The 19773-nt window shown below is 20.7% G+C and overlaps 2 protein-coding genes across 2 annotated transcripts; both read right to left on the bottom strand.

Moving 5' to 3' along the window:
* Nucleotides 1-1903: 1903 nt before the first annotated feature.
* On the bottom strand, nucleotides 1904-2740 carry LOC135953107 (probable serine/threonine-protein kinase clkA; the record flags this gene model as incomplete). Its single annotated transcript, XM_065502785.1, has 1 exon — nucleotides 1904-2740. A coding segment is annotated over one exon (837 nt), but the record flags the coding sequence as incomplete, so codon positions are not given.
* A 1641-nt stretch (nucleotides 2741-4381) lies between these two features.
* LOC135953108 (myb-like protein D) lies at nucleotides 4382-4894 on the bottom strand (the record flags this gene model as incomplete). The annotated part of the gene is made up of 1 exon (XM_065502786.1): nucleotides 4382-4894. A coding segment is annotated over one exon (513 nt), but the record flags the coding sequence as incomplete, so codon positions are not given.
* Between the last annotated feature and the right edge of the window lie 14879 nt (nucleotides 4895-19773).

The following is a 19773-nucleotide window of genomic DNA, read 5'->3' as shown; positions in this document are numbered from 1 at the left end:
TTATTATTATTATTATTATTATTATTATTATTATTATTATTATTATTATTATTATTATTATTATTATTATTATTATTATTATTATTATTATTATTATTATTATTATTATTATTATTATTATTATTATTATTATTATTATTATTATTATTATTATTATTATTATTATTATTATTATTATTATTATTATTATTATTATTATTATTATTATTATTATTATTATTATTATTATTATTATTATTATTATTATTATTATTATTATTATTATTATTATTATTATTATTATTATTATTATTATTATTATTATTATTATTATTATTATTATTATTATTATTATTATTATTATTATTATTATTATTATTATTATTATTATTATTATTATTATTATTATTATTATTATTATTATTATTATTATTATTATTATTATTATTATTATTATTATTATTATTATTATTATTATTATTATTATTATTATTATTATTATTATTATTATTATTATTATTATTATTATTATTATTATTATTATTATTATTATTATTATTATTATTATTATTATTATTATTATTATTATTATTATTATTATTATTATTATTATTATTATTATTATTATTATTATTATTATTATTATTATTATTATTATTATTATTATTATTATTATTATTATTATTATTATTATTATTATTATTATTATTATTATTATTATTATTATTATTATTATTATTATTATTATTATTATTATTATTATTATTATTATTATTATTATTATTATTATTATTATTATTATTATTATTATTATTATTATTATTATTATTATTATTATTATTATTATTATTATTATTATTATTATTATTATTATTATTATTATTATTATTATTATTATTATTATTATTATTATTATTATTATTATTATTATTATTATTATTATTATTATTATTATTATTATTATTATTATTATTATTATTATTATTATTATTATTATTATTATTATTATTATTATTATTATTATTATTATTATTATTATTATTATTATTATTATTATTATTATTATTATTATTATTATTATTATTATTATTATTATTATTATTATTATTATTATTATTATTATTATTATTATTATTATTATTATTATTATTATTATTATTATTATTATTATTATTATTATTATTATTATTATTATTATTATTATTATTATTATTATTATTATTATTATTATTATTATTATTATTATTATTATTATTATTATTATTATTATTATTATTATTATTATTATTATATTATTATTATTATTATTATTATTATTATTATTATTATTATTATTATTATTATTATTATTATTATTATTATTATTATTATTATTATTATTATTATTATTATTATTATTATTATTATTATTATTATTATTATTATTATTATTATTATTATTATTATTATTATTATTATTATTATTATTATTATTATTATTATTATTATTATTATTATTATTATTATTATTATTATTATTATTATTATTATTATTATTATTATTATTATTATTATTATTATTATTATTATTATTATTATTATTATTATTATTATTATTATTATTATTATTATTATTATTATTATTATTATTATTATTATTATTATTATTATTATTATTATTATTATTATTATTATTATTATTATTATTATTATTATTATTATTATTATTATTATTATTATTATTATTATTATTATTATTATTATTATTATTATTATTATTATTATTATTATTATTATTATTATTATTATTATTATTATTATTATTATTATTATTATTATTATTATTATTATTATTATTATTATTATTATTATTATTATTATTATTATTATTATTATTATTATTATTATTATTATTATTATTATTATTATTATTATTATTATTATTATTATTATTATTATTATTATTATTATTATTATTATTATTATTATTATTATTATTATTATTATTATTATTATTATTATTATTATTATTATTATTATTATTATTATTATTATTATTATTATTATTATTATTATTATTATTATTATTATTATTATTATTATTATTATTATTATTATTATTATTATTATTATTATTATTATTATTATTATTATTATTATTATTATTATTATTATTATTATTATTATTATTATTATTATTATTATTATTATTATTATTATTATTATTATTATTATTATTATTATTATTATTATTATTATTATTATTATTATTATTATTATTATTATTATTATTATTATTATTATTATTATTATTATTATTATTATTATTATTATTATTATTATTATTATTATTATTATTATTATTATTATTATTATTATTATTATTATTATTATTATTATTATTATTATTATTATTATTATTATTATTATTATTATTATTATTATTATTATTATTATTATTATTATTATTATTATTATTATTATTATTATTATTATTATTATTATTATTATTATTATTATTATTATTATTATTATTATTATTATTATTATTATTATTATTATTATTATTATTATTATTATTATTATTATTATTATTATTATTATTATTATTATTATTATTATTATTATTATTATTATTATTATTATTATTATTATTATTATTATTATTATTATTATTATTATTATTATTATTATTATTATTATTATTATTATTATTATTATTATTATTATTATTATTATTATTATTATTATTATTATTATTATTATTATTATTATTATTATTATTATTATTATTATTATTATTATTATTATTATTATTATTATTATTATTATTATTATTATTATTATTATTATTATTATTATTATTATTATTATTATTATTATTATTATTATTATTATTATTATTATTATTATTATTATTATTATTATTATTATTATTATTATTATTATTATTATTATTATTATTATTATTATTATTATTATTATTATTATTATTATTATTATTATTATTATTATTATTATTATTATTATTATTATTATTATTATTATTATTATTATTATTATTATTATTATTATTATTATTATTATTATTATTATTATTATTATTATTATTATTATTATTATTATTATTATTATTATTATTATTATTATTATTATTATTATTATTATTATTATTATTATTATTATTATTATTATTATTATTATTATTATTATTATTATTATTATTATTATTATTATTATTATTATTATTATTATTATTATTATTATTATTATTATTATTATTATTATTATTATTATTATTATTATTATTATTATTATTATTATTATTATTATTATTATTATTATTATTATTATTATTATTATTATTATTATTATTATTATTATTATTATTATTATTATTATTATTATTATTATTATTATTATTATTATTATTATTATTATTATTATTATTATTATTATTATTATTATTATTATTATTATTATTATTATTATTATTATTATTATTATTATTATTATTATTATTATTATTATTATTATTATTATTATTATTATTATTATTATTATTATTATTATTATTATTATTATTATTATTATTATTATTATTATTATTATTATTATTATTATTATTATTATTATTATTATTATTATTATTATTATTATTATTATTATTATTATTATTATTATTATTATTATTATTATTATTATTATTATTATTATTATTATTATTATTATTATTATTATTATTATTATTATTATTATTATTATTATTATTATTATTATTATTATTATTATTATTATTATTATTATTATTATTATTATTATTATTATTATTATTATTATTATTATTATTATTATTATTATTATTATTATTATTATTATTATTATTATTATTATTATTATTATTATTATTATTATTATTATTATTATTATTATTATTATTATTATTATTATTATTATTATTATTATTATTATTATTATTATTATTATTATTATTATTATTATTATTATTATTATTATTATTATTATTATTATTATTATTATTATTATTATTATTATTATTATTATTATTATTATTATTATTATTATTATTATTATTATTATTATTATTATTATTATTATTATTATTATTATTATTATTATTATTATTATTATTATTATTATTATTATTATTATTATTATTATTATTATTATTATTATTATTATTATTATTATTATTATTATTATTATTATTATTATTATTATTATTATTATTATTATTATTATTATTATTATTATTATTATTATTATTATTATTATTATTATTATTATTATTATTATTATTATTATTATTATTATTATTATTATTATTATTATTATTATTATTATTATTATTATTATTATTATTATTATTATTATTATTATTATTATTATTATTATTATTATTATTATTATTATTATTATTATTATTATTATTATTATTATTATTATTATTATTATTATTATTATTATTATTATTATTATTATTATTATTATTATTATTATTATTATTATTATTATTATTATTATTATTATTATTATTATTATTATTATTATTATTATTATTATTATTATTATTATTATTATTATTATTATTATTATTATTATTATTATTATTATTATTATTATTATTATTATTATTATTATTATTATTATTATTATTATTATTATTATTATTATTATTATTATTATTATTATTATTATTATTATTATTATTATTATTATTATTATTATTATTATTATTATTATTATTATTATTATTATTATTATTATTATTATTATTATTATTATTATTATTATTATTATTATTATTATTATTATTATTATTATTATTATTATTATTATTATTATTATTATTATTATTATTATTATTATTATTATTATTATTATTATTATTATTATTATTATTATTATTATTATTATTATTATTATTATTATTATTATTATTATTATTATTATTATTATTATTATTATTATTATTATTATTATTATTATTATTATTATTATTATTATTATTATTATTATTATTATTATATATTAAATTAATTATTATTACAAATAAATAACAAAATTAAATTATTCAACATTTCCATAGAAAAAAAGTGATTTTTATTCCTGAGGTTAACATATTATGGGTACAGTATCGAGGATATGAAATTTTAGTTGGGTATGTTACATACCATCGGAAAGTCTAATGTGTCTAGTTTCTCTGCGTAAGTTTAATTTTTAAGGTTTACACACAAATATGAACAAAATTAAAATAGTGCAAATTTAAAAACCTTTGTCTTGAGTTACAAAACATTTATTTTTTCGCATCCCACTAAGCGACCAAAAAGGTTTTAAATGAAAAGACCTAAGCTTTCTTTGGAGAAAAAAAAATTAATAAAAAAAAGAGTCCATTTTGGAAAAAAAAGTCAAAAAGGTTTTTGATTTTTCAAAAAAAAGTAAAAAATTGTATGTCTTGAGTTACAAAACATTTTTTTTATAGATATCCCACTCGCATCTCACTAAGCGACAAAAAGGGTGTTAAAGGAAAACACATAAGCTTTCTTCTGAGCAAAAAAAAAATAAAAAATTTGTCCATTTTTTTAAAAAAAGTCAACAAAGTTTTTGATTTTGCAAAAAAATTCAAAAATTTTAAATCTTGAGTTACAAAATATTTTTTTTGATAGATATCCCACTCGCATCCCACTAAGCGACCATATAGGTCGCTTAGGAAAAGACCTAAGCTTTCTTAAAAAAAATAAAAAAAAAAATAAAAAGGGCCCATTTTGAAAAAAAAAGTCAAAAATATTTTTGATTTAAAAAAAAAATCAAAAATATTTTATTAAATTTTTTTAATTTTTTTTTTCGAAAGATTGCATAAATAGCTATCTAAACTATTTGGGACACATTTTGCTAAGAACAATAGGTAATAAGTTATATGGATAAAAAAAAACACCTGTTTGGCCAAAATGTCAAATTTTGACCTCCTATAACTCAGAGAGTTCTTGACCGATCTTGTTGAAAAATGGTGTCCGAATTAATATCCAATAAAACTAATAAAAAAAAACACCTGTTTGGCCAAAATGTCAAATTTTGACCTCCTATAACTCAGAGAGTTCTTGACCGATCTTGTTGAAAAATGGTGTCCGAATTAATATCCAATAAAACTAACCTCCTATAACTCAGAGAGTTCTTGACCGATCTTGTTGAAAAATGGTGTCCGAATTAATATCCAATAAAACTAACAAATTTCATCGCGATCGGAAGACATCGATTTCAAAAGTTGGTTCACTTGACGTGAAATGCCCCACATATATAATATATATATTTTTCTCAAGTTTCATTAAAATCGGCCCAAAAGTATATAACATTTCGCTATCTTTCCATTAGAAATTCCAAATATTGAAAAACTTGACCTTTGACCATCACGATTTAAAGGTTAACGTTTTCCGATTTTAGTAACACTTTCAGAAGAAATTTAAAATTACCTATCATGAATTGGTTTTACTTAAAATTCATGACAGTCAGGAAATTGGGATCATTCGCCAAAATATGGCCAAAAAATTTGTTTTTCTCGAAAATCGCAAAATTCAAATCACAGGTACTGAAAAACTGTACTGGAGGTATTGACATAATTTTTTCATATTTTTAATCCCTATTATAATCTCAATAAATCCCAATATGATGATCAACAAATTCTGAAATTTGTTTAACAAAATTTTTAAAATTATAAAAATGAAGATTTGAAACTGCCGTTAAAAAATTAAATTTTATTGGTCATACTTGCGAATTGGTTAGCGGTATCTTACGAAGACAAAAGCTCATTCACAAATAAATACGGATATATTTTAGGTAGGGTTTTTATGCCGAGAATTCCCGGGAATTTTGCCAATTTTTCACTTCCCGATTCCCGGGATTTTTGGTCGTGATTTTCGGAAAATAAAACCTGATGAAATTACAAAGAAAACATGTTAGAACTCCATTTTTTTAAAGTGAAAAGTTTTTTTTACAGTTTTTCGTTTATATCTGGGAAATAATAGGTCACTTAATATTATTATTTAGTTGGGGTTTAACGAATTGACATTTAAAAAGACATATGGAAAACTGCACGATCTAGAAATAAAAGTGAATAATATTCAATGCCAAAATGGACCGGTGCGAATTATTCCACAAAACTCTAGTAGAATAAAGGATTAATTCCTTTTACTAAAATAAAATTTGTTTCAATTCATTTTGTAAATGATTAAAAGCTAAATAAAACTGAATGAGAAAAAACATTTTAACTCAAATTGAAGCTTTTAAAGGAAGCTAAAGAATTAGATATTGTGAATGGATTTATGAAATGAATTAAGTTCAAATTGAATTAATTAATACGAAGCTTTATATATAATGATTATAACACTAAGTTTTTATATGAAATTTTTCTATAATCACCCTTATCGTGGTTGGCGTAAACGTCATACGCCTACGACAGTTTCGTACTAGAATAAAGACACAGTTTGCATTTTATCTTTAATCTAGTACGAAACAGTCGTAGGCGTAAGACGTTTACGCCAACCACGATAAGGGTGAATATTCATAATTCACAGTATTATTATATACATTTTGTAGAATGTAGAAAAACATTTTCCCGTTTCCCGGGAATCAAAAAAGGTCGGGAAATTAAAAACCCTAATTTTAGGTAAAAATTACATTTTATTTTAATATTTCTCAAAATATTTTAATTTTTTCCCTAAATTTCTTGTTCAAGTGTAGACTTGTCAACCGTCCCGTTTTCGTCGGCACAGACCAGTTTTAGAGTCGAATGTCCCGTGTCCCGGCGATACTCTGAACGGGACGCCATTTGTCCCGTTTAAAAAAAACAACTTTTTCATTAATTCCCACAAAAAATATAAAAAAATCAAAAATTGGAAATACCGATAGACAAGGATGCTTTATTTTCTGAAATATAGTATTTTCTAAAAACTGAATATCACTATTTAACAATATACATAGGTACTTAGTGCATTAACTTCTATGTGTTTCAATAAACTCATTAGTAAACATTATTTAACTTTCATGAAAAATAAATGGCACGATACTCACTCTAGGATACTTGTACCTTTAGTTAAAGGTGAGTTGTTGAATTTATTACTTCAAATAATAAAAAGCTGATAAAAGCGATTAAAAATACAAATTTTAAATTATGGACTGAAATAGGTAAACTTTATTAAATAACCCGCTGCGCTTCGTTACTCCTACGTAGTAAAATATAAAAATTTTAAAGATTTTATAAACTATTTTTTTAATGAGGTGAAACAATTAGGTAAAATTATAAAAAATAAATTTTTAGATAAAGTTTGAAGAATCTCGCAATTTTAATTATCCAGATATTCAAAATTTACTATGTACTTTGAATGGAAAGTTTCACACCCACTGTTCCGATCTAGACCATTTTAGCTAAACTCTGTACAGTGATAAGAATTTGATTCATACAAAGTTTAAATACATTACAATTATAGTACTCCAGATATTCGAAATTAACTATATACTTTGTGTGGGAGGTGTCACTCCCACTAATCCAATCCCGACCATTTTACAGCCAAACTATGTAAAATGATAAGTGAGCTATCGGACAAAGTTTGAGGAATCTCGCAATTATAGTTCTGAATATATTTATTTTCCTTTGTGCGGCAGGTGACTTAAACCTTGTTCCGATTCTTCCCAATTTGGTTAAACTTCATGTCGTGATATAAAATTGATTCATATAAAGTTTGAAGAATTTCACAATTATAGTACTCCAGATATTTGAAAATAACTATTTACTTTAAAAAATTCAATCTCACCCATTTTCAGCCAATCTCCGTGTAGTGACAAGAATTTGATTCATACAAAGTTTAAATACTTTACAATTATAGTACTCCAGATATTCGAAATTAACTATTTACTTTGTATGAGAGATGCCACGCCCACTAACACAATAACATTTTCACCCAAAAAATTTAGAATAGTAAGGGTGATATTAGGGCAAAATTTTAAGACTTCCACAATTATAGTTTTCCAGATATTCGAAAATAACTATTTACTCCTGTATAAAGTTCGAAGACATTCACAATAATAGTTCTCCAGATTTTACACAATTAAAATTAATGTGTTATTGTTGATTTTAATAAATAAAATATGATAATAACACTGCTTCAAAATAACACTTTTTGTCAGAACTTGAAAAGCGACCTAATGGAGGTTGAATGCCTAGGTGAGGATAAAACCGTTTTCAAAATTTTGAGTTACATATTTTGAAACAAGTATTTTAGGGTAGGTAGTACTTCAATACCTCTAACTCAGACATTTTAAAACCGATTTCAAAATTTTAAAAAATTATGGATAGTTAAAAAATTAACCTTTCATTTTATGCATGCTACAATGCATAATCTAAGAATTTGTTTGAGTTATTAAAATAGTTAAATTTTTTTTATTTTTTTCGTAATTTTTCAAATTCTACAATAGTTATTTTAATTTTTTTCTATGAAAACCAAATTTTTTTTGCACAGTGCTTTAATGACAATTATATAGACAAAAAGGAGATATTACTTATTAAAATCGGTTTATATTTGCAAAAGATATTAAACTTTTTCGAAAAAAGTTCGAAAATATTTACCCTGTTTTTTTTACATTTATGTATATGCGCTGGGGGAGAAAATACTCAAAAAGGTATTAATGAAAAGTTGAATAACTTTTACAGTTTTCATCCGATTTGAATTTGTTTTATTAAGAACTTTTCTTTATACATTGATATAAATTTTTATAAGCTTTCATATCAAAATAAGCAATGAAAAGCGACTCAAATCAAAAAAGATCGTAACAAAAACAATACTTATAACTTACAAATGTATCAATAAATGCATGTCATTTTGAAGCGTAATAAGTTTTCTTTTCCAACACGTTAAAAAATAAAAATTGAACAAAAACTGACTGAGTTACAGATCGATAAGTTGAAAAAAATCACTGTAAACGGTTTTTTCAGAATAACTTCTGAATTTGAAGGTGTTTCTGAAATTTTTTGACACAATTTGTAATGTACTCAGCAAGTCCTATAACCCACACTAGGTAATTTTCCATGTTTTTTTCCATCGTTCTCTGATCATTTAGTGACACGTTAATGGTCTGGGGAATTTTTAATAACTTTAACATTTTCTAACCAATTTTTGTCATTTATATCTCATTACAACGACAATTACGTACGATTTATTTTATTTTTTCGATTATTTTGCATTCAATTGCAAAAGTAATTATTTAGTAGCAAAATTTTTACAAAAACAGAAAAATTTGCATTTTTTCCGAATTTTAGCGATAATACAGTTTGTGGGTAATTTTTACCCAAAGGAGAAATAGGGTTAATCTCCAAAAGATTTTTTTACTGTAATTTTCATTAATATAAATAAATCTACATATTTCTGTAAAATAATGCAGCGTGTTAAGGATTTTCAAAAATTTATTTCATATAAATAGTAAAATTTTGCACATTTAACTTTTAGACCTAAAGTCACAATAATCCGCCCGGCACTCTTTGAAATTCGAACAAACATTTTTTTCTAATGTACATACATATAACATAACATAAAATGGAAATTTTTTATTATTTCACTACTCGTAAATCCAAAAAATACACAATTTTATTAAACAATATATATAATTAATATGATTCAGTTTCAATTATTCACTCTCACTTTTTCGTCTATTTCAAAATCATTTAATATTTTGATTTTTTTTTAAACCACAAAAAAGACTTAAAACAGACCACTAAATTGAAATAATGAAAATGATGACCTTTGACATTTCAAAAAAATAACGCGCTTTTTTCATAAAACATTCCTTTACGTTTCCCCATTTTTAATGATAATAACGAATAGCGATGTAAAAATATTTTATATTTCGGTTATGATTACTCGATTCTCAAATGTTTTCAGTGATGTATTTTTCAGTATATGTATTATTACGAAATCTTTAAAATGATGCTTATTTAAGCTTATGGTATTTTTTATAAAAATTTTTATATTTTTATTTCCCGTAAACAAAAACCCAAATGTGTCTTCATTCCATGTTTGAGTGAACAAATTGATAAAGAAAAATTCGATATACATATAATTAAGAAAAAATATTCAGTAGTGTTGCATAATCTAATATACATCACTAAAAACTAATGCAATATGAAATATGAGAGTGTTTTGTTTTAACGAATACAAATTATGTTTTTAAATTTTTTTTTAATGTAAAAAAAATCGGTAAAACAAGAAGTTTCTTTCTGAATCTTCCCGAAATACTAGAACAGTTAAATTCGGCATAGTGACAGTACTAGTCGTATAATGCATTTTAACTTCTATCAGTAATTATAATTTTGGTGTGGGCTTTAATTATTTGCATTTTCCAAAAAAATATTTATAATTTGTTTTCGTATTTAGTAAACCGACATACAATTCGTGTCAAATCTACAACAAACAACAAAAATTACAACAAACAACTTAAATTAAATACATGGCCGTTTAACAAGGCCACCTTCAGCATTACGTGTGGTCATCAAATTGGTATATTAGAGAGGATTTTATTTTTCTTGAATTATTTTCAAAAAGTAAAGTGGAATATTTGTTTATTGTTTATTACTGAATACGATGGTGACATGTAGAGCAAATGATAACCATTTAACTACCACTTTACCAGCCACAGGGAACTAGTGTATTGTACAAGTAGTAATATAGCTAGTGTATGGTTTCCAATTGGTACTTTTCAAACTGCTGGGAACTTTTAACACAGTGAGTTAGAGGATTTAATTTCTATAGTGTTTAATTTAAGTAATGTTGAATTTAATTAATGTTTAATTCAATAAATGTGTAATTTAATTAATGTTTAATTTAAGAAAAGGGTTAATATTCTCATAATATGTAATAGTTAGGAGATAAGTATAGTTTAATTAGTTAGAATTTAATTTAGATAATTAGTAATAATTAGGTTAATTTAGATTAATTATTTAATTTGTTATATAAATTATGAAGACATAGCAATTAGTTATTTTAATATTGTTATTAAGGCCAAAAGTGTGCCTTCTCTTGGAGAGATTAATCTGATTTGGAGTTTTACAAATGGTTATGATGTTGTAGTTGGAACAGCAAATATTGTTTTGTAGATTTGATTTGTAATCAAAACCGCACAAGGACCTGATAATTTGTTCTTTTGTTTTAAGGTAAGGTGATGACAAAATCGTTTGGTCTGATTCGATTTTGTATCAGACATTAAAATGTGGCCTAGCTCCACAAACGAAATGTTCCTAATGGTATAAAGTAAAACGGGGTTTGTACTACACATCTATATATATAAAAGAGTAACGTTACTGACTCACTGACTGACTGACTGACTGACTGATTCATCATCGCACAGCCCAAACGACTGAAGCTAGAATCATGATTGCATTAGTTGTGGGTTCCTCCCTCCCCAAAACGATCCGATAAGAAGGGATTTTTGGAAATTCGAACGTTTAGGGGGCAAAAAAGGATAAAAACGGGTAAATTCGGTAACCTTATATCTTAAAAACTAATAAAGATACAAAAAAACTTAAAATTGCATGTTACTCCATTCAAAAAATAAGCTGACAGGTGTTTCGTACTTTTTCGAAATTCGAAACTTTTAGGGGAGAAAACGGGTAAAAACTGTATTTTGGTACTTTTTTGGCACCCTATGTATCTTTTAAACCAATAAACATAGAATTAAATTTTAAATCGTATTCTTTACTTATCAAAAAATAAAAAATACAAGTTGTGTACTTTTTGGAAATTCGAACCCTTAAGGGATAAAAATTGTGTTTATTTTTGGTACTTTTTCATAAAATATGTTTTTCTATAATTTGACATAGATATACGAATATTTTATTATGAGCTCCCACCACGTTACAGAAATTTATTTGAATAAAATTGTACCACCTCAATGGGGATAAAAAAGTTACCAAAAAGGGGATAAAATCGGGAAAATACATTATATTTGAAATTATTAAGCCAATTTTGATAATTTTTTTAACGTTGGTTCCTGGATTCATACAAAAATTAACTAACAGGGTGTTATTTGGAACTCGAGTACCAAGGTGTATATTGGGCCAAATCCGGGTAAATAGTTTGGTACTTTTTTTAAAACATATTTATTCTTGGGCACATTAACACAGATTTTAATATTTTGAGACATGCCTGTAGCATAAACAATTTTGGCAAAATGGAATATTTTTAAATTTCAAACTTGACGGGTGTTCAAGGAAGAAAGGGAAATTGGTACTTTTCTCCTAATGGTACTTTTTTAACATTTTAAATTATTTCAGTTATCGACATTAAAGTTAGCTGATATGTATCTGAGTGAAGTTAGTGTTAGGAATAGGGGATAATATTCATGTACCAAAATGTGTGAACTGAACATAGGTACTTTTTTGTTCTTCTAATGGTACTTTTTTGAAATTTCTATAACAATGGACTTAGATACATGAAATTAAACATATATGGTCCTAAGTGAGTGAGAATTCTAGGGGGAGACTTTTTGGTACTTTTTGTAATTTCTTCACCAATGAACCTAGAAACATGAAATAAAGCTTATACATAAACCGAGTGAGTGGGAAACTACAAGTGTGGGTACTTTTTCTATATTCTAATGGTACTTTTTGAATTTTCTATAATATAGTGGACCTAGAAATATGAAATTAAGCGTATATGGTCCTAAGTGAGTGAGAATTCAAGCGGATACCTCATGGTACTTTTTGTTTATTCTAATGGTACTTTTTTTAATTTTCTATAGCAATGGACTTAAAAACATCAAATTAAGCATACATGGTCCTAAGTGAGTTAGAATTCTAGGGGGAGACTTTTGGGTACTTTTTCTTTATTCGAATGGTACTTTTTGTAATTTCTTCTCCAATGAACCTAAAGCCATGAAATTAGGCTTCTATGGACCCGAGTGAGTGGGAAACCACAAGTGGGGGATTTTTGGTACTTTTTATATATTCTAATGGTATTTTTTTTGAATTTCCTATAATAATGGACATAGAGTTTCCAAAAAATCGAAGAATTTCAAAACCGCGATTTCGGTTTTAAAAAATTAAAAACCGATTGGTTTCGGTTTTGTGATAATTTATTAAATATTAAGTATTATAGAAACAAAATTAGTTGATAATATAGGAAATGATTACAAATCTAAAATTCAAACTTGACGGGTTAGTATGGTTTAGTGAATGCGAATTTAAAAGTGATAATCAATGGTACTATTTCCTTATTGCAATGGTACTTTTTGAATATTTTATAATAATAAACCTAAAAATTTAAAATTAGGAACACATTTTGCATTTTCTGTAATAATGGACCCAGAAATATGAAATTAGACATTTACAAATAGATTCACAAAGTGAGACTTGATAGTATTATTTCTTTCTTCTAATTGGGGTGGCGAAGCGCACCGGGTCAGCTAGTTTTATATATTAAAACTGAGTTTATGACTTACCAATCGTAAGGGCATACGACTGCGTAGGAAAGTTATAACTCTAAGAAGAGGTGTAAACTATAATCCTGCGACCATGGGGTTTAATAGGATCCTACTCCAATTATGTGGGGGCTCCTTGATATGCAAAGGCCATAAAATGTGTAACACAACTTATGTTAAATAAGTATACTGCTTATATCAAAAGAACTTCACAATACTTCACCAACTTTCCAATAATTTAATTAAATTTAATTTCATTTACTGTGAATTTCTATAATTGGGAATTTTCTTTTCTAGAAACTTCACTAGATATGTAAAAAGTTATAATATACATATTAGGGTGGCCCTTAATAAACGAAAGTTGGATTTTGGCCATTCTCACCCCCCAGTTTGGTGAACATTAGTAAAAAAATCATCCTGAAAAAATTTTAGGTAAATCGGTTGGGGTTAAGACGTGCCGCAAGCCCTCTGAAGTTTTGAGATGCATTTACAAGGGGAAAAATGCATTTTTTTCAGTTTTTGTAAAAATTTTGCCATTAAAAAATAACTTTTGTAATTTAATTTAAAAGAATCGAAATGTATACGTAATTGTCGTTCTAATGAGACATAAAAACCAGAAATTGGTCAACAAATTTTAAAGTTATTAAAAATTCGCCAGGCCATTAACGTGTATCAGGTCACTAGAACAAGAAATATAGGAACAAAATTAACATATTTTGAGAAATATTAAAATAAAAGCTCATTTTTACTTAAAATATGTCCATATATACTTGTATATGAGTTTTTGTCTTCGTAGGATACCGTTAACCTATTCTTAGGTATGAACAAAAAAATAAAAATTTTTTAACGGCAGTTTCAAAACTCCATTTTCAAATTTTTAAAAATTTTGTTAAACAAATTTCAAAATTTTTTGATAATAGGGAATAAAAATGTGAAAAAATTATGAAAATATCTCTTATAGTTTTTCCGTACCTGCGATTTAAATTTTGAAATTTTCGAGAAGAACCAATTTTTTGGCAATTTTTAGGCCAATGAGCTCTATTTCCTTACTCTTATGAATTTTAAGTAAAACCTATTGAGAATATTATGGTCCAGATATTTCTAAATATACTCTTTATTTTTAAATTTAAAATTTTTTTTTTTTGTTTTTTAAATTTTTTTTTTAAAAAAAAAATTCGGGTTAAAATTTTTTTCCCGATTTTGACCCATTGTAGGTCCAACTCACTATGGTCTTATATACGTCGTTGCAAATGTCTTTGAAATATCTATTATTAGATATCCATATTGTCTATATTAATGTCTTAGTAATCCAGATATAGGTAAAAAAATAGGTAAAAAATCGAGGTTGTCTTGGTTTTTTCCTCATATCTCAGCCATTTGTGGACCGATTTTGCTGATTTTAAATAGCAAAATTCTCGAAAGCATGTCTGACAGAATTATTGAAGATTTGGATCCCGAAGATATCTGGGGTCTTCAGAAAACTGATTTCAACAGACAGACAGACAGACAGACGGACATGGCTTAATCGACTCCGCTATCTATAAGGATCCAGAATATATATACTTTATAGGGTCGGAAATGAAAAATGTAGAAATTACAAACGGAATGACAAACTTATATATACCCTTCTCACGAAGCTGAAGGGTATAATAAGCTTTTATTTTAATATTTATCAAAATATGTTAATTTTGTTCCTACATTTCTTGTTCTAGTGGCCTGAGACACGTTAATGGCCTGGCGAATTTTTAATAACTTTAAAATTTTTTGACCAATTTCTGGTTTTTATGTCTCATTAGAACGACAATTGCGTACACATTTCGATTCTTTTAAAATAAATTACAAAAGTAATTTTTTTATGGCAAAATTTTTACAAAAACTGAAAAAAATGCATTTTTTCTCCTTGTAAATGCATCTCAAAACTTCAGAGGGCTTGCGGCGATTTACCTAAAATTTTTTCAGGATGATTTTTTTAATAATGTTCACCAAACTGGAGGGTGAACTTTCGTTTATCTTACTCCGTCACTTTCTCAACTAAAAATGTGGGTTTCAATTTCCACAAATGTTTAAAAGGCCATAAAATAAAGAATGTGAAGAATGCAAGGAATGTATATAAAAAAAATTTAGCCTTTACATTAGATTCAATATTAATTTACACTCGATTTTATTACGCATTTTAATATTAAGTGGTAGTATCAACTGGTAGGGTATTCAATCGATTAATTATTGGTAGGCATAATCTTTGTTTTTTTAATTATCTGAACAATTGATAAATAATAAGAGAGTTATGTATAGTAATTGAAAATTATATATAATTATCTTCATAATTGAAAATTGTTCAAATGATGAATAAACTGATTATATTATTTCAATTAAGCTGGCCACACACGGAATGATTTGTTCGCCTGATTTGTGATTGAAAATTTTCAATTACTTGTGATTTTGTTCGCGCACAGCCCCATTAACAAGTTGAACATGAACAAATCGGACTCACAAATCATCCGTGTGTGGCCAGCTTTTGTAATAAATCCTTCATAAATCATAAAAGATTTCAATTCTGTAAGTGAATCAAATGATCACTTGATAAAAGGCTAAATAATCGAAAGACTGTGGGAGCCATAAATTCACTAGCTTCAGTCGGCCGGGGAGGTTCGTGTCTTCCTACATTTAGTCTCAAAAGAACAGATATTATTTATATAGACTCCCGTGAAATTAATTTAACAAAATTAAAAGTGGACCACCATAACTATACATATCATAAGAAATTCCCCAATATAGTTAAATATGAGATAAACAAAGCAAGTCTGTGATAATGTTACCTATTATGTTAAGATTCCATGATGTTGTTTGGAATCTACGGCTCACAACCCGCGCCTGCCTATATTCTGTTGCCGAATCTGTGTGGTCAGAATCCCATAATAGATCTATCCTAACTTAGATTACACCATGAACGAAAACATTAAAGATTTTAAGAATTCATCGCAAATTTATTAATTTTAAAAATTATTCAACACATAAGGTGTATTAGAAAGTAAACAAAAAAAAATATTAACTAATATAATTTATAAAAAGTAATTAATAGTAAATAAGAATATATTAATAAATTTACAAATAACAAAAATAACGATAATATTTAATAATCCATTTGAATGATTCTGTTTTCAAAATATTTATGAGTCGAATAAATTTAAGAGAAGATCGGTTAAGAAACCAGAATTACAAAATTTAGAACAACAAAAAAGAAAATAATGAGAATATAAAGTTTTTTTCAATTGTTACAAGTTTTATGACTATTTAAATTTAAATTAACATTTTTCTGTTGTTCTCTTTTTCGTTTTCGTAAGTTTAGTTTCTCTTTAATATTTCTTCTTTTCTATATTTTATTTTCTATAACGACTTTGTTGTTTTTGTTATTTGCATGTTATTTTAGTTTCAAATTTTAATAAAATTCAGTTTAGTTTTTAAGAGAATATGCAAGAGTAGTAATTTTCATTGATTTAATATACAAATTATTAAGTTATTTTGAAACTCACCAACTAGATATGTCGTAGAGGCCTCTCGATTGTCATTAGATGGGATGTTGGACTAAATGATAATTAATGAAAATAAAATTCTTGCATATACGTACAATAATATCTATAGTATAATAAAGATATAATGAAGTTTAGGGTTTCCCTTTAGAGTTTAAGTTTTAGCAAAGTTATTTAACATACATTAAAATTTATGATATTAGGACAATATTTAATATCAAAACCAAAACTTAACACATAAGATAAATATTTACGTTAAAAAAATCTTTTTTTTAAAAAAAAACTTGTCTTAAATTAGTTTATAATTATGAAGCAAATGTTTAATTGGATTTTAGGTAGGCATGTATCAAACGGAATATTTTGTTACAATGTGCACTAGATGGATATTAGCACATGAAGAAAAATGTATAATAGTTTTAACAAAACTATTATCTCTTCTTGAAAATAATTAAAATAAAATGTGAAATTATAATGACTTTGGCTTCGAAATCATAACCAATTTGAAGATAGTTGAGGTTAGGTATTTGATATTTGTGCTTTTAGGTTATCGAACGTGCTTAAACTTCACTTTGGGATGGAAAATATATTGGACAATAGGATTATGAAAATTGTAGTTACGATATGCAAGAGTAAAATTTGTTTGCTGGCTATCATTTAGTCAAATTGTTAACGATGATAGACCAGCCAATGATTTACTAGCACTGTTGAATTTGGAAATATAAAAATTATCTAGTTTTGTCAAATAGAAATTAGCAAAACCGAACACCATTTGGTTACACAATGTTGAACTCCGGTAAAATGTATTTGGGATTACATAAATTTATGGGTAAATCTTATATCATGTGGTCTTTCAATATTACATAAGATTTACATCCAGTTTATAGATGGCTTTAACACTTCGTGTGCCTTTCAATTATTTGCAAGATCTTGGAGTTGACAGTAAATCTTTTAATTGTAACTTGATCACTTGTGTAGTTTTAAATGTAAATTTTTTTAATAGAAGTAAAGACGTCTAAATAGTTGCACAATCCGATGATAAAAAGAAAGAATTTTTGGAGTTTTACATTAACGAAAGCACGTTCGTGGCTAGTGTTGCTAAAACTTTTTTCACCAAACCTCAATGATTATTTTTTATAAAATAATTATTATAATCAGTAATTCTACCACAACATTTAACCCAGAGTTGGTCAAATAAGCTTTTCACTAGTTGATCACATTTGCTTATTAGTGAGAATTAAACATGTTTATAAACATTGTTTAATGTGCTCTCCACAGAAACATGTTTTTATATCATTATTGATATCCACTCTCCTGCATATGTTAATAACAAAGATAGATAAATACGAATGTTGATAAACAAATGCACAGTGCATCAATGGATATACAATTATTATAGAATTGTTTATTTAAATGCTTATGAAAAATATATTTTTTTTCATAATAAATATATAACAAATTTCATGTATAAATTCATAACAAATGTACTTTTATTGATATAATAATTTCATAAAAATCATAATAGAGTAATATTATTGAGTTAATTATAATAACTATTAAACATGCAAATTTTCTATATTTTGTAGAAGTTCTAATTAAATTTAAATTTAATTTGTATAAACTTGGAATAATAAGAAAAATCCGAAAAAAATTGTACTATAAAATCCTTAAGATTTTTTTCAAGAGTAATGTCTTGAGTTTGTTGAAAAATATTAAAAAAACAAATAATTTTGAATTTTGTCATAAACGTCTATTACAAAACCAAGTAATATTGAATCCTTGAATTGACAATATTATCTGGAAAAAAGAACGT

Source organism: Calliphora vicina, chromosome 3, assembly GCF_958450345.1.
Source record: "Calliphora vicina chromosome 3, idCalVici1.1, whole genome shotgun sequence".
Lineage (NCBI taxonomy): Eukaryota > Metazoa > Arthropoda > Insecta > Diptera > Calliphoridae > Calliphora > Calliphora vicina.
Note: the sequence above shows the minus strand (reverse complement) of the source record. Positions and strands in the feature narration are given on the sequence as shown.